Below are 21,809 nucleotides of genomic sequence, written 5' to 3' on the forward strand. Positions count from 1 at the left end.
TCTATTATTATTATTATTACAGATTTGAAGAAGGGGTTCTCCAGAGCTGAACTATTAATTTTAACTCCATGGATCCCCTGCTTCCAGAAATACTTACCTCCTTACTGGTGATAATATCTCCTGCAGGCAGAGAAACGGTGTGTCTAACCTAATGGCGGTTTAAATGTGATGTCATCTGGTATGGCTTCCTATTGATCCGCGTGAGACCTGGACTTTTAAACTGCACAGAGATAACGACACCTCCTATAGAGATAAGTATCTCTGCAAGCAGAAGCTACCGGAACTGAAATGAACACAGTTCCGCTCCAGAGACCATTTGCATTAAACCGGTAATAAAAAATCAAACAATTAAAGAAAAAATCAACCTCTATTGCTGCTGCAATATGTCAATGTATTCAAAGAGGCATCTGATTGGAAGTAAATAAATACAAAACTGCTTGCTTTACATAACTATGGCTAGGGCTCACTAAGGCAAAATTGGCAATATTCTGGTGGGGTGGGAAATCTGTGTATACAATATATCAGAAAAATGATCAATTTGATACATCTGGCACAATGTATTTGCTTCAGAATCACATATTTTGCCCCTGAATGCTTCTACTTTAAAGACTCCTTCTATGTTCCTGCCTTATTGGTCCCCAGTAAGAAAATACAAAGCAGAGATTAATCAGATATTATATTTGCTTATTGGTCAATATATAGTAAATTGCTCATAGTTTCTTTAAGATTAGTACTTTTATCACCAATAATGGTATTGTAGGAAAAAATCCTTTTCAATGGTTTATCCTATTAAATTACTGCAAAACAAAATGGGACATAGCTATAGTAATTTTTTAATTGAATACATTTTGATAAATCCCAAGATTAGTCCTCATCTGTATTAAATTGTAGCAGAAAACACAGATTGGTTTGGTCCTTCTATGTAACTTTAACTGACATAACAAAGGTTGTGAGAGAACTCCTTGTAGACTTTACTTTAACCACAAATCATACTTGCACCAGTATAAAATTTACAGTTAGGTCTGGAAATAAGTGGACACTAAAACAATTTTCATAATTTTGGCTCTGTGCACCACCACAATGGATTTGAAATGAAATAACCGAGATTCAATAGAAGTGCAGACTTTCTGCTTTAATTCAAGGGGTTGAACAAAAATATAGTAGGAAACGTTTAGGAATTGCAACCATTTTCATACACAATCCCCATATTTCAGGGGCTCAAATGTAATTGGACAAATTAACACAATCATAAATCAAATGTTCATTTTTAATACTTGTCGAGAATCCTTTGCAGGCAATGACTGCTTGAAGTCTGGAATGCATGAACATCACCAAACGCTGGGTTTCCTCCTTTGTGATGCGTTGCCAGGCCTTTACTGCAGCTGTCTCCAGTTGTTGTTTGTTTGTGGGTCTTTCTGCCTTAAGTTTTGTCTTCAGCAAGTGAAATGCATGCTCGATTGGGTTGAGATCAGGTGATTGACTCGGCCATTGCAGAATATTCCACTTCTTTGCCTTAAAAAACTCCTGGGTTGCTTTCGCAGTATGTTTTGGGTCATTGTCCATCTGTAAAGTGAAGCGCCGTCCAATCAAATTCGCTGAATTTGGCTGAATCTGAGCAGACAATATATCTCTATATACGTCAGAATTCTTCCGGCTGCTTCTGTCTTCTGTCACATCATCAATAAACACTAGTGACCCAGTGCCATTGTAAGCCATGCATGCCCATGCCATCACACTGCCTCCACCGTGTTTTACAGATGATGTGGTATGCTTTGGATCATGAGCCGTTCCAAGCCTTCTCCATACTTTTTTCTTCCCATCATTCTGGTACAGGTTGATCTTAATTTCATCTGTCCAAAAATGCTGTTCCAGAAGTGGTCTGGCTTTTTTAGATATTGTTTGGCAAAGTCTAATCTGGCCTTTCTATTCTTGATGCTTATGAATGGTTTGAACCTTGTGGTGAACTCTCTGTATTTGCTCTCGTGAAGTCTTCTCTTTATAGTAGACTTGGATAATGATATGCCTACCTCCTGGAGAGTGTTCTTCACTTGGCTGGATGTTGTGAAGGGGTTGTTCTTTACCATGGAAAGGATCCTACGATCATCCACCACTGCTGTCTTCCGTGGACGTCCAGGCCTTTTTTTGTTGCAGAGCTCACCAGTGCCTTCTTTTTTTCTCGGAATGTACTAAACTGTTGATTTGGCCACTCCTAATGTTCCTGCTATCTCTCTGATGGATTTTCATTTTTTTTGCAGCCTAAGGATGCCCTGTTTCACTTGCATTGAGAGCTCCTTTGACCTCATGTTGTGGGTTCACAGCAACAGCTTCCAAATGTGAATACCACACCTGGAATCAACTCCAGACCTTTTACCTGCTTAATTGATGATGAAATAACGAAGGAATAGCCCACACCTGTCCATGAAACAGCTTTTGAGTCAATTGTCCAATTACTTTTGGTCCCTTGAAAAAGAGGGGGCTACATATTAAAGAGATGTAATTCCTAAACTCCTAAACCCTTTCTCCAATTTGGATGTGAATACCCTCAAATCAAAGCTGATAGACTGCACTTTAAGCCCATATTCATTATTTAACTGTAACTTTAATGTATTTTGGTACACAGCCGAAATAACAAAACTTGTATCAGTGTCCAATTATTTCCGGACCTAACTGTAGGACTTGCAACTGATATTATTGTCTATGACAGTTGTACTCAATTTTACTCCTCAAAAACCCTCAACAGCTCAGATTTGAAAGATATCCCCTGCTTCACCACAGGTGGCTGAATCATCGGGAACCATTAGTCTACAACATTGCATACTATCAATGTAGCTTCTACCATACCTTATCGCTTCAGGTAAGAAGTGCCAGCACTTGTACGTAGTATGAGAGTGGAACATCATCATGTGGTAGAGAGACCTTGGACTTGACTTTGCCAGAAATATGCTGGAAATATCTGTGTTTGCATAGAAAGCTTAAAAAGAGAACGGAAAGTTTAGTTTGTTGACATGAAATATTAATTGACCATGGACATTCACATGTTAAACTGTAATATGAATTTTGAAGCCCATGCCAGCATGTGGAATCTTCAGGCTTGGTGCTCTGTGGAATGTAGGATATATATACTGTATACATTGTCGTTGGATCTGCTGTATTCCACACAGTATTCATTTTGCATTCCCGCGTTCATGCCGCATTCACGCCGCTCAGCACCCACGGTTGGTCTGTTTAATTTAATGGTTTCGGATTTAATTGGATGCAACTCTTCGCGTATCCACCAGGTGGCAGAAATTCATGAATTGTAATGAATTGTAATGTGTACAGTGCTTCTGCTACTGTGTCGACTTGCAGGTGTTTAAAACAAACAGATAAAAAACATGTCTTCCACAGTGGTCCAGTAGGCTTTTATAGGCCTATGACGTCACATTTTCGTCATATGGTTCCCAAACCATGTGATTTTGGGGGAATTTTTTTTTTTGATGTCATCAGAATGGCTGAGCTTCATTTGCCTTTAAGATGACCTCATCAAAAGAAAGATGGCTGCCCTCACATGGGAATTAAATCCCAAATCTGATTGGCTCTAGTATACCATGTGACAGAGGTTTTGTGGATAACGGATGTGACGTCATCCAAAGCCTGTCACATGGTACTTCAGCCAATCAGATTTGGGATTTCGTTCCCACGCTCTGATTGGCTACCGTACCATGTGAGGGTGGCCATCTCTCTTTTGATGACATCATATTAAAGGCAAATGAAGCTCAGCCATTCTGATTGGCTGGCGTCATTGCCTTTAAATGACGTTATCAAAATTAATTTTTTCCCCCCACAATCCCATGGTTTTCACGGCCCAATCAGGGCCGTGGGAACCATATGATGAAAATGTGACGTCATAGGCCTATAAAAGCCTATGTCGTCTCATTTTTAAGCCAGACGCTGAGGAGGACGGACCTCCTGGAACAAGAAGACTACAAGGGCGTGGCAGCAGACAGTAAGAAGAGCAGTGGGGGAGTGAGAGTGGGTTAACCCCTTAATGACTGTAGTGGTTAATACCGCTAAGGTGATTAAGGGGTTAGGGGACATTACATTGGCTTTTGTTATTCTTGTTTATGTTTTGCAGCATCAGAGGGGGCCATGGACGGTGATGAAGACGAGGATGGCCTTCATCGTAGCAGTCGGACATGGGTGAGTGCTATATGTATTTAATGTATTTACTGTTCTTTATGTATTTTAAATGGGCAAATGCACTATTATCCATATATGGATAATAGTAATTTTGCACATTACTATACGGTATGTGTTAGGGGGGGGGTGTATTTTTTTATAAGCATTTATGTGTTTTTTAATTATTTTTGGGGGGCACTGAATTGGTACTGCTGGCCCGTGGGGACACCTGCGGGTAACACCCGAGGGCCACCGCCGGCCTACAGCATCATTGCTGTGCTTATACTGTATGTACTGTATGTTAGGGGGGTATAGTGGTTTTTGGTGTAATATATATATATATATATATATATATATATATATATATATATATATATATATATATATATATATATTTATTTATTTATTGTGGGGCTGTTGTGTGTGTATTTTTTTTATTGTGGGTAGCGGGGATGGGCGAAGTGGGTATTAGCCCCAACGGTGGGTGTTTAGGGCTTGTGGGTGTTTAGCGGGAGGGCTTAACCCCTTCATGACCTTAGCGGTATTAACCGCTAAGGTCATGAAGGAATTAAGTCCACCCGCAATCCCCCCGCAAGACCTAAACAGCCACCAAGGGTCAAACACCCCCTTCACCAACTCCCGCTACCCACAATAAACCTGGACAGCTGGTTAACCCCTTCATTGCTTTAGCGGTTAGCCGCTAAGGTAATGAAGTGGGCTTTAAATGCATTTTTCCTGCCTCGGATGCATGCCGGGGGCCTCCAGTGCTGGTATTAATGGTATCAGTTCCGGAGACCCCCGGCATTATTCCCAGGCAGGAAAAAGGGCTGATTTTTTCTAAGTGCCATTCCGCCGCTCATCCGCCGCCTCTCCCCAGCAACGCGCCAACTTTTGGGGGCGAGACGGATTGGCGTGACAATCTCAATTCTAGAGCGGCGAGTAGCGGCGCAAAGCTACTCGGCGCTTCTAGAATTGAGCAGGTTTGAAAACATGGCTAGTTGCGGTGCAAAGTGCATTTTCGCCGTGCCTCTGGCGGTTTTTTCACTTTTCAGGGCTTACTGAATCGTGGAATGCATTTTTGGCGCAAAACTGGCGAAAAGTGACTTTGCGTCGCTTACTGCATGAGGCCCTGTATCGTTTACAAGAACCAATAAGGAGCAGTCCCATCAAAACTGAAAAGTTTGTTTTACCTTCTTCATTTTTCATTTCTGCTTTCAAGAGCTTTAATCCTACACAGGCACTGAGCAGCCGATCTGTCCCATCCACACTGGTACCCAAGCGAGCAGCGACGGCTGCTGCAGATAAGGCTAGATCTGACTCATGCAACACATCAAAAACTCCCAGTTCACATGCTGCAAACATGGTCTACAAGAGAAAATAATCACTTTAAGTAGTATTTTCTTTCATATATAGCACTGTCAATAAACTGAGCATTGTACATCTATATACCAAAGTAATTTTGGAGTTAGGAAAGTGTTTGCGATGTATTTTACCATTTTTTGGAACACATTTACTTCAAGAAATATCTTAGATATTGATCTTTAGAAGCCAGAAAGTTATGCCACCTTAAACTTAGTACAGTTATTATTTTACCTTTATTATAGCGAGGATATGGAATTCATAGAGAGCTTTATGTTACCTAACCTCACAGTGTATTTGATGCTAAAACAGAACATAGAATTGAATTTGATTCTGCAAATGTGCACCACCTTTTACAGTTGCCAAATCCCAAACTGCAGTACCAGGGGATGTCTCTTGGCATCAAGGTCAACCTGTTTGTATAGACAGAGGCCTCCCATTCTACAATGGTCAAAACTAGCAAAGCAGGTATATGCTTTTGAAGATATGGTTGAGTAATTCCTCTTTTTTAAAATAGTCCCCCTCCTCCTCCCCTCAGGTCTAATTTTAGATAATATATAGTCAGAGCCGCTGACAGAGTGGCAGAGCCGAACAAGTGTCCTGGGCTTGGTGGCTGTAGGGGGCCAGTGTTGGAAGTTGTGCCCAGTTGCCATTAATCTCGTTGCTGCCAGGCCCCAGCTCTCCCCAGCTGCAGGCCTCCCTCACTACCACTTTCCCACGCTGGGCCTCTGACGCTGGCCTGCACCGGCTCTCTCTGATGTCGGCACGCACCGGAAGCAAGCTGGGCCCAGCTTTGGGTAAGCACAGGCATGATAAAATAGGCTGGGTGCGCACTGGCCTCAGAGGCTTGTTGTGGGACAGTGTCAGTGAGTGCGCATGACCTAACTTGAAATCGCGCACTGTTTCTTTAAATCGGAACTATATATATCGGGACTTACAGGGACTATATTATTATTATATTTCACCCCTGAAGAAGAAAGCTGGACTTTCGAAATGCGTAGGTTGGTTCTACACGACACCCCATACTCCGGTGTGATTTTCATCCCCCTTGGAAGCTGACATTTGCTGAGACTCTGCTAAAGACGCTTCCGTTTGTGCATTTATCTCCTGCAAGTTGCTATCACATCATTTGGCGGGGCTGGACAGGACGAAACTGTGGCTACCATCCCACAGCCACCACTACACGTGTGCAGTGCTGATTGCGGAAGGAGGCAGACGCCGCAGGTCGGAAAAGATCTACCCCTGCTTGGACAGGAGAACTACATGCCCCAGCACAGACGTCAGCCACGGCAGCTGCTATCCATAAGAGGGGATACTCTTTAATCTATCCAACGCCTTATACCTTCTTGCCTCTGGTAAGCAGGTACCCCCACCTGAGTTGGAGTGTCCTGATTGAACCCTTTTATATATATATATATGTATTTTTGTATTTTTATATATGATATGTCATAATTAAATGTGTTGTATTATTAATTGTCACCTGTTAATCTCAGCGTTTGTCTAGTGTTAGTTATGTGTTGCATGTTGTGCATTGCAGTATTATGCTATGATCTCTAATTTTTTTTTTTCATGTACCCTTCCATCACGTTGGAGCACCGTTATGGACGGACCATTACCGTGATACTGGTTGTATATAATGATTTATTTATTGTCATTTCTTATTCGGTTGAAACTAACAATGACAGATTTCACACGCTTTTTATCTGTCAAACAAAATTCTTTAAAGCCACCCAATTAGATACAAATCTCACATGTAATAGTAGTACATGATAATACATATACTCGTGTACATGTCTTAACAGTAATTTATAACATGAGCTGCATAGAATAATCCTTGTTTAGGAAGAGGTTTATTTCTTACCTTAGAGACAAAAAAGCCATCCATATATTCAAGTATTTGCTTTGGATAGTCGAGATATTCTGAAGAGTTCATATTGTTGTGGTTTACAACAGTTCTGCTGTTCTTTATCTGCGTAAGCTGCTTTATACCTAGAGATGTATAGGCGTATAATGATTAACTAAGCATATCAGCCAGTTGCTAACTTAACCCTTCTATTTTGTATTTGTATACGCATATGGTATGTGCTGACCCCGTCAGAGCTTAGCACATGTTCCTCGTGCATTAAGTGTGGAAAAATAACTAATGCTTTGATCTTTTGGCCTAATGTACCATACGACAAAACAATTAACCCGTACAGGATAGGGATAGAAAGGACAAACATTATACAACATTTGTGGCACTTCTGACCAATGCTGCCAATTTAAAATGGCACTCTTGTGCCACAACAATAATTAAAACATTGAAAACACAGTGGCACATAAAGATTAGAGAGAGGGCCAAAGTATGGTTGCAAACATTCCGCGTATTTCTTAGTTTCAGTTGGTTACTAGACTGCAGGGCCGACAAGAGGGGGGGGGGAGCCGGTCCAGAAGGGGGTCTGGGGCCTGATAACATATACATTTGATGCGCTCTTGGGCCTATTGGGCCTGATAGGAAGGCACTTAGCTGTGGCGGCCGCCTCCTTTCTGCGGCCCTCCTCTTTCGTCTGAACCGCAGCGTCAAATGACACCACGGATGTTGTATTACCATGGCAACGCGACACTGCGTTTGAGAAGGAGGGCGGCAGCAAGGAGATGGCCGCCACAGCTCAGTGCAGAGAGAAAAAGAGCTGCTGGGGGGCCCGCACCCACACTTGGCAGCCATGCGAGTTGTGACTTGCAAGGGGGCCAGAAATATTGGTAACTTTTCATGCTGCAGTTAAGTTTCTCTGGCTATATGCTCCAAATGAAGTAGAAAGACCTCAATGTCTTCTTCAGGATCCCATTTACTTCTGATTTATGTTGAAGGGTTAAGAGTTATGCTTCTCTAGGTCACACAGCTTTCGCAACACAGGATTAAAGCTGTAAACAGAAACTGCTGCTGTTGCTTTTCATATTGTTATAGCTGCTGTTGGTTTTGAAGTGTCAGTATTTGAAGCTGCTGCATTTCTGCCAAATTATGTAACAGTTGCTTCATCTTCCTTGCACTACCCCCAGTTACATTAGAAGCAGAGATTGTTGTTCCCCAAAAGCAATATTTATTGATGGCTGTATCTTTAAGTAGAAATTCCTTGCCCGATAATCCAGGAGATGGTCTTTTAATAATGGACACAACAGTGAGCAAATATCTCTGCTTATAACTGCTATCTCTGAGGGAAGAAAGAGACATGTCATCAGGATTGTCGCTTTGTAGACTCTCACAAAGATGCATGAAGCATCATTACCTACTCTAGCTATCAGGCAAAATGTACATATTCATCATATAGGGAAATCTGTAAACATATGGAATTCCACATAACTTTATCCCCAGTACAAGTTAAGCACCATCTGTCATTGTAAGCTTCTTATGGGATGCCGGTATCCCGGCGGCCATGTTTAAATTCTCCTGCATCACGGCCCACGCGATCAGGGGACTTAAACTAACCAGAACGATACCGGCACCCCATAACGGGGCCTGTAACGAGGGAAGCAGGGGGTCCCCGGACCTGAAACCAATGACATTCAGCTCCGGAAACCCTCTGCTACAATACTGTAATAATAAAATAATAGCAGCTTCATTACCTTAGCGCGAACCGCTAAGGCAATGAAGGGGTTAAGGTAGTCTACCAGGTCTATTGGGGAAAGAGGGGGTGAGGGAAGGGGGTAATTTCTCCAGGCTGGTTGGTTGGTTAGGCCTCTTGGGTGGGCAGTGGGAGGGGTTAAACCCTTCATTAACTTAGCTGTAGTAACTGAAATGGTAATGAAAGGGTTAACTGCCCACTGCCCACCCAAGAGGCCTAACTACCCACCCTGGGGCAACTAACCCCTTCACTCAATTCATCTACCCCCAATAAACATTACAATACAAGACAACAATAAAATACATTGAACACCCCCAACCCCCCCCCCCCCCCCCACCCAACCCCCCAATACAGTACAGTAATGGGCAAAATTCCTATTATTCATATCTGGATAATAGCTCATTTTCCCATTAAAAACATACAACATAACCAAAACTTTAACTAGCCTGCATATACAGTAGTAAATTAAATCGTCCTCTTCCTCGTCTTCCTCTTCTTCAGTGGCACCAACAAAAAAAAAATAACTACTGACCAGTAAACACTTAATCACCTTAGCGATTAAAAAACACTAAGGTAATTAAGGGGTTAACCCCCCACTCCCCCTACCCACCTGGGAGACCTAAAACATAATTAATCCTATACCTGTAGTTACTTAGTGACAGTACACCAGGGTTTTCTAAATCAAAGTAAATATTGGTAAATGAAGGAATACTGGTTTAAACATTGATGATTCACTAAGGAGATTGGGCTAACAGTGAGAAAAACAGGTCATTGCTAGGTTAAAAGGGGGAAAAAAGAATACTGGAGAGCGCTCAAAAGTGTAGACTAATGCGTGCAGCTAATATATAAAAACGTAAACACATATAATATAGTGAGTTAGATGAGAGGAGCGCAAACTTTTTAAGCTGTGCCTCCCTGCCAGGCCTCCCCCGGTCTCGTGCCCCCTCTCCTGCCTTCCACTTGCATCAAATGACGCTCTGGGGTCGCGTGACGTCACATGACCCCGCGGCGTCATGGAGACGCGTCTGAAACAAGTTAATTTTCCTTGTTGCAGAGGCCTCGCGCGATCCCTCAGCATTAAATTAAATGCCCGGGGGAAGAGCGCGGGGCCTCTGCAGCATACCGCACCCACCACAGACAAAACTCCCGTCCCTCAGTTTGCGCACCGCTGAGTTAGATAAAGTGAACTTCAATGCAATGTTTAATTTTAAAAAATCTATTTCAACCCTATAGATGTATGGTGTTTCTTTTTGTTCTTTTTCCTCACGTACAATATGGCAGCGTTTTTCTTCCAAGGTTTTCATAGAAAAAGTGAGAGAAAACCCAATGGTGCAGATAGTAATAAAATTTATATTTTACTTAATCTAAAACTTTGACCGTTACACATACAGTACATGTTCATAATTCTTTAAAGACAGTGTATGAGAGTCTTTAGAGGTGGTCCCCGTTGGGCCCTGGTCTTCGATCTCTATGTGGAACATATTTTTCAGTTTTGATGCCTTTCGAGTTTTTGGTTTTCTTCTTCCCCGCTTGCTTCTAGTGGTCTTTTCTTTTCTATTCCTGGTAGTATTTCCTGATCCTGTAAAACGGTATACCATTACGTTTGGTACGTGTCTCTATGAGCATAGGTATCTGAATGTCTGAGTCTGATCTCTTTGATCATATACATTTCTATGCTTTTGAGCTCTTAATTCTCTTCTAGGTTGATATGTATTCTGTTTGTGATTAAAATGTATAACACTATTGAACCGATTAAAAGGATTATTTTCTCGATGATTACAATTTCTCTCCTGTTAATTTCTCTCCTGGATCCACTGATTGTGTCTATTATCTATATATGTTCTTGGTCTATAATTGTTTTGGGTAAGCAAGAGAGGTAACCCCCACTCAGCTGATAGGGAGATAGGGGGGGGTGCACCTCTGGGTTAAATATTAGTGAGTACCGAAAACAGAGAAAGTAAACCCAGATGATAGTATTAAAACACTTTAATAGAACTAATTAAAATAATGGAGGGATATGATGTGATCTACAATCTACTGACCATGAAAAAGCAGCAAGATAAGTGCCAGCGTCTAGGTACTGTTGTGTAGGAGGATGTAGGATGACAGTGAGCCTACAGGGTCCATATTAAAATAATCTGTAGTCTAAGTAGAGAAGCCCTAGTATATCCTAAAATGAAAGCAGGCTCCTCAGGGTACTCTAACACACTACATCCCTGCAGATAGCTGCTGTGCAGAGGTAGGTAAACACCTGACCAATGGTGCATAGTGAACATAAGACGGGAGATGGGTAGTGTAAATCATGATAGCAATAAAAGTTCTAAGGTGCATATGAGATAGTTAATGCAGGGCAACCGGGTGAATGGGCTGAATGGTACAGTCCCTCTAAAAAAAGGCTGCACATAAAGGGTCTAAATAGGAAATCCTCATTGAGGCCTCTCGGGGTTAGGGTTTTAAGCATATATATCCACCAAAATAATTTCTTCAGAAGTTCGATGTCCCAGTCACCTCTTCTGGCTTGCGAGGAGTATTGGTCAATCCCTATGAAGCGTAGGGTATTGGTATATCCGTTATATCACTGGTTGACATGTTTAGCAACTGGGATATCAAGGTTGTTTCTAACCAAATCAAGGTATTCCAAAATGCATAGCTTGAACTGCCATCTAGTCTTCTCTATATACTTCTTATGACAAACACATGCTGCCATGTATATAACTCCTGCTGAATGAGGGTTTCTTATTTACCCTGTTGATCTGAACCTGAGGGACCTGTCACCTTAACACCTGTAGAATTATATTCTACATTCTCCACCGGACCACCTTAGGGTCTATGGATCTATCATAGACTTATGTTCCCGCATCTGGACAACATTTTGCTACTACCCTTTCTCTTGTTTGCACATCACCCCAAGTAGTTACGTACCATGCCACATTCATCTGCGTTTTACTAGTGGGTCTGTACCACAAAATCCTACCCTTTACCCTATCTATTACACTTAGGACTTACTGGTGTCCCACACTCTACTGCTGATTACCCCCCATATGTAGGAGGCTCTCTGATTTATCCTTTGATGTTGTTAACAAACCAGTGCAATTATTGTTCTCTGCACTGCCCCCTTATATTCCTGTAAATAAAAGGGGTCATCCCTACTTTGGGTTTACATGTAAGGTGCACACTACTAAAATGGAAAGATTTTCTCCTGAAGTCTGTTTTTTTCACACAGAGATTATACAAACCGCTCTGCCTGTTAGTCAACACTTTACTAATTACACTTCCATGTCATAACCTGTATGTGTAAACCTTCCCTCTAAGAACCCTTACACAGTAATAGGGGGTATATTATCTATACATCCACCCCCCTGTAATACCATCCTGAGGTCGCAAGGGGTTAACTTCTCAAAGAGGACTGATTGACGCTGCTATATATTCCCCCATTAGACCACTTGGGGCCATCTTTAGCCTTGAAAAAGGCGCGCATTGGCATATCAATCCCAGACACTCTCCTCTGGCAGACCAAGCAATAATAGTAATAGTAATAATAATAATAATAGCATGTTCTTGTATAGTGCTGCTAGTTTTATGTAGCACTTTACAGAGACATTTTGCAGACACAGTTCCCTGCCCTGTGGAGCTTACAATCTATGTTTTTTTGGTGCCTGAGGCACAGGGAAATAGAGTGACTTGCCCAGGGTCACAAGGAGCCGATACCAGGAATTGAACCAGGCTCCCCTGCTTCATGCTCAGTGCAAGTCAGTGTCATTACTCACTGAGCCACTCCTTCTCCCTTTGCAGGCACTTTCTTGTTCATTAGCAGGGATCCTCTCATCGGTAGTAGGCAGTGTTTCTACCTCTCCAAGTTTGACCCGAGTCTCCGGGTTTCAGGTACTTTCCTCCAGGCTACGGGTTTAGCCCATCAATCTCCGGGTGGCGGCATGCTGCGGTTGTGTAATGCTGCGGCGGCGGAGATGGGTGGCCGCGTCTCGGCATTCTTCTGTAATTAATTAGCTCTCCAGAAAAAATTAATGTTCCGTTTTGCCGGGAGACAGGCGTGACTTCTGCCGCCAAAATCAGTACTGGTAATAGCACAATAATACAGTATATAACACAACAATTCACACACTCGTCCTCTGCATTCTAAATATACAATTTTTGTATATTATCTTATGAAATGGCTACGGAAATAATTACAATTAATGCCAAAGGTTTAAATTCCTCGAATATGTGATGATTACTGCACCGACACACTTTATTCGAGCAAATACCCAGTATGTACCTGGCAGATACCTGGAATGCGCCGCTCCTCACCTCTGACAAGCCCCGTTGCGTTTGCCTTCCCAGCCTGGGTTCATGCCTGGCTGACGGGCGGCTGATCTGTTAAATGATAATGATTAGGATTTAATAGGCTGCAATGCTTCACGTGTCTACCAGATGGCATAAATTCATGAATTGTAATGCAGTATATATATATATACTGTGCAGTATTGCAGCCAGCGGGAATAAAATGCTTCAATCCCTGCCTGGAAAATAACCCAATGCACTCGGGCAGAAAACAGTCACAAACCTCAATACACCCGGGTATACCCGAATTCGTGGGACTAGCCGAGCTCGAATAAAGTGTGTCGCCAGTGTAGCTCTTACTGAATTTAAAAGACGCGAAACAGACATAGGGGGATATTTTAGTATGGTTATAAGCAGGGCTTGATAAATTATAAATTTTGTGACAGCCAGAGGTCGTGCAGTCCCTGGGCTTGTTAAAATGCTGTGCTCATTACATTATCTTGCTTCCGCGTCATTCCAGACAACTGTGGGCATAGTGGGCGGGGTCTCGCAATCTACATTCTCGCGGGCCTTTATCCAGTTTCTATGTGCACTCAATAGACGCGCTAGGAATTATATTCATTTTCCTACAGAGCACACCGAGTGGCTGGAAGTCAGGAGTAGCTTTTATACCATAGCCGGGATACCATGTGTGATGGGTGCAATCGAATGCACCCATGTTGCTTTGATCCCGCCTAGTTCAGAGTGAGCATACTTACCACAACTGTAAGCACTACCATTCCCTGAATGTACAGGTGGTCTGCGATGCCACGATGAAGATTATGCATGTGGTAGCCAAATTCCCTGGTTCCAGTCACGATTCCTCTATCTTGAGAAACTCATCAGTCTTCCATGCTTTCGAAGAAGGCTATTTTGGACCTGGTTGTCTGGTGGGTGAGTACATATTATGATGTGTTAACAAACAACTCTAGTTTTTATATGAACTGTTCAATGTAATAATGTTAACACAAATTGTTTCATTTTTTGGCACGATGGATTATAGGTGACTCAGGATACGGAATTAGGCCGTGGCTGTTGACCCCGGTGCCAAACCCTCAATGTGAAGCAGAGGAGAGGTACAATGTTGCCCATATATCTACCCGATCCGTCATAGAGAGGACATTTGGGCTTCTGAAAACACAATTTCGGTGTTTCGTTAGAACAGGATGGGCATTGCAATATAAGCCTGCTAAAGTGTCTGATATTATAATTGCATGTTGCATTTTGTACAATGTGGCACTCCGCAATAATGTACAAACAGACATACGTCAGGGTTTGGAGGAGGAGCATCCCGTCAATTTACCAGCTGACAATGACCAAACAGCCAGTGGTGTTGAGACACGTCTGAATGTCATAAACACATTTTTTTCATGTAAGCAAATACATATATGTTCATAGTACTACATAGATGTATTCATTCTTTGTTATGATAAATACATTTGTCCAAATACCATTCACTTAGGAAACAGATGAATATGGTTCGCACACCTTTCTCTTCTCTGCTGTGTGGACAATTGCATGTGGCACCGGTATGTCATTCATCAACAGGTTGTATTATACTTCTTACAAATAAAAGGTGTTGTGTGTACGTGAAGAAATAATGTGTACTAAATCTATATTTTATGTACATGCTCTTTTTGGTTATGCATACACAATAAACCTACTATGTCCATAGTCAATAGCTAGTGCAGTATGGTTACATACAATGTTTCTTTTGCAGTGTGACATGTGAGTCACAATGGAGTGTACACTATTGTATATTTCTGATCATATTTGACGTATTCTAGATGTTGTTTCATATCACACACAAAATGGTCAATTTTGTGTGTTGCTTACCTTAATGAACATGTCATGACAATGATTTATATTCATTCATGTTTTCTTTTTCAAGGTATATCACTTCAATGACTGCTCATGGTATGTATTTCAATTCACATCTGTCATAAGATGTGCAAACCTCGATACAGGTATAGTTACAGGATGTATAAACAGAACGTAATGAAAAAGATGTGACAATTGAAACATGTAAATGATTAGGATTTAATAGGCTGCAATGCTTCGCGTGTCTACCAGATGGCATAAATTCATGAATTGTAATGCAGTATATATATATATATATATATACTGTGCAGTATTGCAGCCAGCGGGAATAAAATGCTTCAATCCCTGCCTGGAAAATAACGCAATGCACTCGGGCAGAAAACAGTCACAAACCTCAATACACCCGAGTATACCCGAATTCGTGGGACTAGCCGAGCTCGAATAAAGTGTGTCGCCAGTGTATATCACATGGCAATACATATAATGTTAGTAGAAAAGAACCAAAAAACAATATAAGTTCTAACTTCAGTGCTTAGCAACATCATTATGTTAATTAAGTGCATAGTAAATATTAGCATAATAGGATAACATTATGTAGTGATTGTTAATCTGCGCACCAATCATTGAAAGCATTGTTACATATTTATTATAATAGTTGTTCGCTCGTCGTCACAATCATCTAATATAACGATTGGCTCATCTGAAATCATACATTGGTCCCATGTATTCATCCGCGACATCTGTGAAATACAGCAAACACATGATGTTCAAAGATGGCACATTTATATATGTCTCAGCATGACAACGCTTAACACATCTCTATATGATTGTGGATATTGACGCATAAGTAATGTATATGTTTAAACTGCAAAGATAAAACTACAGATACAGAACTGTGTCATTAATTCAAATGGCGTTGCTGGCATTATAACTGATATGATTTTTCCGGTGCCTGTATACATAATAATGTGCGCGCACAACATCTGTTGCGCGCGCACGTCACGAATGTGTGGACTAAGTCTTAGCGCATGCGCAAAACGATGTGTACGCTGTGCGTTCAATACATGTCCCTCCATGGTGCTGCTAGCAGTACGCATATCATGGCTGGAAGTTATGATATGGAAGCGAAACAAATTCACTTCTACACACGTACATATCTAAACTTTGTAAACGGACGTGTGCCCACGGAAAAAACAGACGATCAGCCAATGAGCGAACAAAACACGTGTGACGTCATGTTAAGGCACCATGAAATGCACGCAAACACCCCTCCCACTGAAATAACATTGGACTCCAGCGCTGTGCACGCACCGCCCCACCGACACGTACGCATGACACACTGCATTGACCGTAACAATAATCTACGGGCACAGCCAATACGGTTTCATGCGCGCACGTCGGTTGGGGGTGGGGCTTGCATCGGTAAACCTTTTTAAGGACACCTTGGGACATGAGCACGGTCCCACGTCATATGTGAGCGACACTTTGTTTTTATATGTTAAATGCTAAACAATGAGGTGTGTGTGTGTTACAGTTAGTGTAACATGTTGAAATGATACTTTAAAAGCGATAATATTCTACGATTTAGGACTCTGTCACCAATGTGTACTAATGGTTCGTCATGTGTATATTGTTATAGGAAATAATGTCTTTGTGCACGCTACATGTAAGCCTGTCTGCAATGTTAAGCTGTATCCACTCATTTGGCTACCAAATGGTGTATATTATTAAAGTAGACATATATAATTTGAGTAAAGGCATAACGAAATTTGTATTTACCATTCTTGTAGAAGTCAAAACTGATTTAGCTGCTACTGCTCGCTGCAGGAAGGCACAACAGTATCATCCATGGTTGAGGCAACCGTTGAATCCTGAATCACACACATCTCCATGAGGGCGTCATATGGATCTGCAGTGGCTTCTTCAAACAAGACGTCCGAAAGTACGTACAGTTGTTGGTTGTTTACCCATCCACATTGGTATTGCCCATATAAGTTTGGATACATATCATAGTAGTTATGTCCATCTTGCATGTGGTCTGGTTGAATGGAGGATGCAGGTAGATCAGCAGACGCGACAGTCGGTGCGGCTTCAGTGTCACTGGTATTAGGCAAAAATATGCTATTTAACAGAAGATATGTTCCATGTTCCATGGTAAGTTTAAATGATGGTGCAACATGCCAGCATCCATATCGTTGATCTAGCCGATCATGGACACGCTCAAAACATTAATTTGCGGATAAAGTCAATTGTACATAAGTTTTAAAATGTCGTTGTATATCAGGTTGTTGGTAGTATGGATATTTCTTTTCGATCAAGTCATAGATTTTGGCCACGTTTGCACTTTTCTCTGGCGTTGATTCGATTGCTTCATAAATCATAAATTTGTGTGATTTACGTGGATGGCTGTGCAATGTGGAAGCCTCTGCCATTTCTTCTCTATTAAAGTGTACGTTGTGTGAAGTTGAACGCATACGGATGTCTGCTGAATGTGTGAATAGTTACATGTTATCTTCGCGGTTTCTTCCAAGGTTATAATACAATGTAGCAGTTATACGCCTAGGTTTTCTCCCACAAGAAATGTGTTACAATAATTGGCTGAAATTCTTTGGGTAAGATACTCTTTTCACAGGAATCGAAACTTTACTTTCGGCTTAGGCAATCAACATGTGCAAAACAAGTAGACTCTTTGAATTACAATAACAATGTGTGTGAAATCATCTACAGTGCTATGCTGAACAGATTTCTGGTTACACTTAGCTAGATGTAACCATACACACACATCTGTATGTTTGTCTCTTTTTCTGTTTTTCTCTCTGTCTGTTTATCTCTCTTTCTCTCCCTTTCTCTCTCTGTTTCTCTCTCTCTTTGACTCTCTCTGTTAGTCTCTCTTGATATATACATAGATATATATATAAATAAAGATATATATAATTATATATATATATATTTATCTATATATAATTAACTATATATTGTGTGTAGATATATATATGTATTTAGATATGTAGATATATATATATAGAGATAGATCTATATATATCTATATATAGATCTATCTCTATATATATATATCTACAGTGGTCGAAAAATCACAAAAAAATCTACTCGCCACACAAGAAAATCTACTCGCCACCTAGTACCAAACGTGTGCTGCTTGGGCCAATAGGAGCTTGCCACGATGTTAGATCCACTCGCCCGGGGCGAGCAAATGTATAGGTTTGTCGAATACTGTATATCTATATATATATATATAGATATATATCTGTACATTGAAGGCCTTGTGTGCTAACAGGCCTTGTTGTAATTCTATTAACACTTCATTACAGTTTATAACATTACTGGGTGAGTATGTTTGAGGTCCTATTTGAGTCAGCTGTGTATAAGTAGTAGTTAACAGCAAACAAGGCCTCTTTTGAGCCATGAAGGCCTGTACTGTTAATTCTGATTATATATATATATATATTATATATAGAGTGCTAAAGTAAAGCCATTCATGTGTGTAAGTAGGTCTTGTTGTAATCATATTCAAAGTTAAATACAGGTGAGTGAATAATGGGCTCAATCATACTGATCCCATAATTTTAGCAAGTGTCCTAACATTTATATCTCATTAACACAAGGCCTGTTTGCTGACAACAGTGGCAGAGATAAATAAATATATAAATATATATATATATATATATATCAGTTAATATACACACACACACACACACACACACTCACACTGTGTGTGTGTGTGTGTGTGTGTGTGTGTGTGTGTGTGTGTGTGTGTGTGTGTGTGTGTGTGTGTGTGTGTGTGTGTGTGTGTGTGTGTGTGTGTGTGTGTGTGTGTGTGTGTGTGTGTGTGTACATATATCCATAGAGATACAGAGACTACAGATATATTCATACACACTAACAGATCTGTTATTGTAACCAAAAATCATACATGATCAAATGCCAACATTATGAACTATGAAAGAAGATTAAGGTAAGTAATGTGTTACAGAGTTAAGACACCAGAAAACACAACATCACAATGTATGCTGTTATATGGATAGTTACTTAAAGTTGTATGTCAATAATATTAGCATGCAATGACTATCTACATTACCAAACAAACACACATACATCTAATCTTGAACAAGAGCTAAGTGAATGTCAGCTTCTATAAACATGGCAAGTGTGTAATGTTATACCATTAATCAACTGATGATTAATACATATTCCTATGTTATTAAATATGCCTTAATTCAGTCAGTGAACATTTCTAAACATTCCTGTGTACAAGGACATACTTGAATGTTAGCAAGCATCTGTACATGATCATACATACACTATGCATGAAATAGTCTGCAGTAAACACCACCTGGACACCAATACATTTAGTGAATGTGATTATTTATTTTTGTTTATCCTTTTGAGAGCGAGTCATAGGCCTGCTTGTTGGCTGTTGTGTTTGCCTTTTCCCTTTGCCAAGTACTTTGGCCTTAACTGTACGACTTGTACTGGCCTGTGGCAGTTCTGTGGCACTGGGCGTGGGCTGTTGCACTTCAGGGGCACTGGGTGTGGGCTGTGGCACTTCAGGGGCACTGGGTGTGGGCTGTGGCACTTCAGTGGTACTGGGTGTGGGCTTTTGCACTTCAGGGGCACTGGGTGTGGCCTGTGGCAGTTGTGAACCAGTTGCTAAATATTGCACGACTGAGGTTGGAGCAGTTTCTTGTTTTGGTGTTTTAATCTTTTTCCAAAAGCTGGTTAGTAGTAATTGTTGCCCTAACTTTCTTTTTCGTGTCTCATTTGTAGGTGTCCGTTCCTGATTTTGAACAGATGTAAGTGGTTGGATGTTGACAGGGACCAGCACAGAACTTGCACCTACTGTACCGGTATCATCCACAACTGGGGAATGAAGAACTGATGACTCTGGAGAAAAAGAAGCAGCATGTAAAGATCCATCCTCAGATGAGGTAAAGTGGAATTGTTGTTCTCTTGCAGTAATACGCAACTGATTTGCTTGGCTTAGATTCACAACTATTGCTTGTAATGTCCTGTTTAAATTTTGTATTTCTTTAGAAACTTGGATGATGAGTAGGTATCACGAGGAGGAGGATTTGAATGCTGGGTTAATGCACGAGTGGGAACATCTTCATGGTCACTTGAGTGAATTTGTCCTTGAGTGGCAACATCTGCTTCTACAAATAAAGAAAGACATTATGAACTGGCATGGAACTTTCACTTGTTTATCAATATAATGAGAGTTGTTCTCACAGTGTAACACATAACATGTTTCCATAATTTTTCATTTGTGTCAAATTAAAAGTTTATGCTTGAAGTAACAATTATGTTTCGACTCAGTGTGAAAGAAGAATGAATGAAAGGTTGTTGTAACCTCACAACTCCTAGCTGATAGTTTAACACACACAATACATGTTGTCATGAAAAACTACATCTTCTGTGACAATATCTGATGTGAAGTTAATTACATATGAAAGGCATTTATTTAGCATGGCAAATTAACATCTAGAAATGTACACATTAGATGTGCTGCACCTCATACACTCACATTCCATGCTTGATGATGAGCTGGATGAGCCAGGTGATGAGACATGTTCAGTGTCAGGTGACACATGAGCTTCAGGAGCAACTATATTGCAGAATAACATAAGAATTTTATTGACATGTGTACATAATTAACATAATGTTTGTGTAGTGGGAGTATTTATGGCTAAATATCAGCATCACATAAGGAAATGACAATATGTTTCTGCCAAGCTGTACATTATCCATCTTAACATCAATGTACATGTGACCCTAATTGGCCCATTTATTGTACAAACCATACAACATACAATGTTCATGCAGGAATGCATTCTAAAATTAAGTGTTCTGTTGTACATACACTGCATATGTAGTGTAGTCATCGAACAATAATAATGTACATCACTACCATGACAGCAAAGTTGACTCTGCTTATAATTCAGTACCTATTTGTTGAAATGTGAAATGAATGTTTTTAGTGATCTGTGTGAACATTTAAGAGAAGCAGGTGTAGCGCTCAATGTGGCTGACACTCATCAACACATGCAGTGTGTCGCTCACAGATGCTAGTGGTGTGATAATGTGGCGTTTCTATAAGGCTAAAAGAAGATTTGAGTGAACGAATGACTAGCGTACATTTTCATATATAGTGGCCTGGTGGGTGAAAGTCTTCATAGAATTACCATTTCAAATGAATTTGATGAACTTCTGTTCACCTTGTCAGCTTCTAACAACTGTAGTCCCTCCCCCAAGACGTGACAGCACCCTGACCTTTTATTTGTTTCTACCACCTGTAAGGCGTCCCACAAGACTTGACCGTAACATGACTCTGTGATCTGGCTCGGTGCCCAACCCCACCCCCTGTGTTCTCCTCTATGCTGTGATTACATATTAATTGCAGCTGGTTTCACACACTGGTACATGAGCGAAAGACAAATCTGAAGTGAGCTACATATGAACACAATTAAATACCATATGGTACATGTTCCTATTTATGCTCTCTGTATACTACATGAAGCAAAAAAAGAGCTTTAATTA

The 21,809-nt window shown here is 40.8% G+C and overlaps 1 protein-coding gene across 1 annotated transcript in view; it reads right to left on the minus strand.

Moving 5' to 3' along the window:
- Positions 1-7,502, minus strand: part of LOC142490950 (acetylserotonin O-methyltransferase-like) — a 45,735-nt gene extending 38,233 nt beyond the window's left edge. Inside the window, exons 1-3 of the mRNA XM_075593323.1 lie at positions 7,379-7,502; positions 5,349-5,523; positions 2,842-2,971 (exon numbers count right to left, since the gene is read on the minus strand). Of these exons, the coding sequence (XP_075449438.1) occupies positions 2,842-2,971; positions 5,349-5,523; positions 7,379-7,450 (377 nt within the window). The 5' untranslated portion in view covers positions 7,451-7,502. The remainder of the gene's footprint in view (positions 1-2,841; positions 2,972-5,348; positions 5,524-7,378) is intronic.
- Between the last annotated feature and the right edge of the window lie 14,307 nt (positions 7,503-21,809).

This window comes from Ascaphus truei, chromosome 3 (genome assembly GCF_040206685.1).
Source record: "Ascaphus truei isolate aAscTru1 chromosome 3, aAscTru1.hap1, whole genome shotgun sequence".
Taxonomy (NCBI): domain Eukaryota; kingdom Metazoa; phylum Chordata; class Amphibia; order Anura; family Ascaphidae; genus Ascaphus; species Ascaphus truei.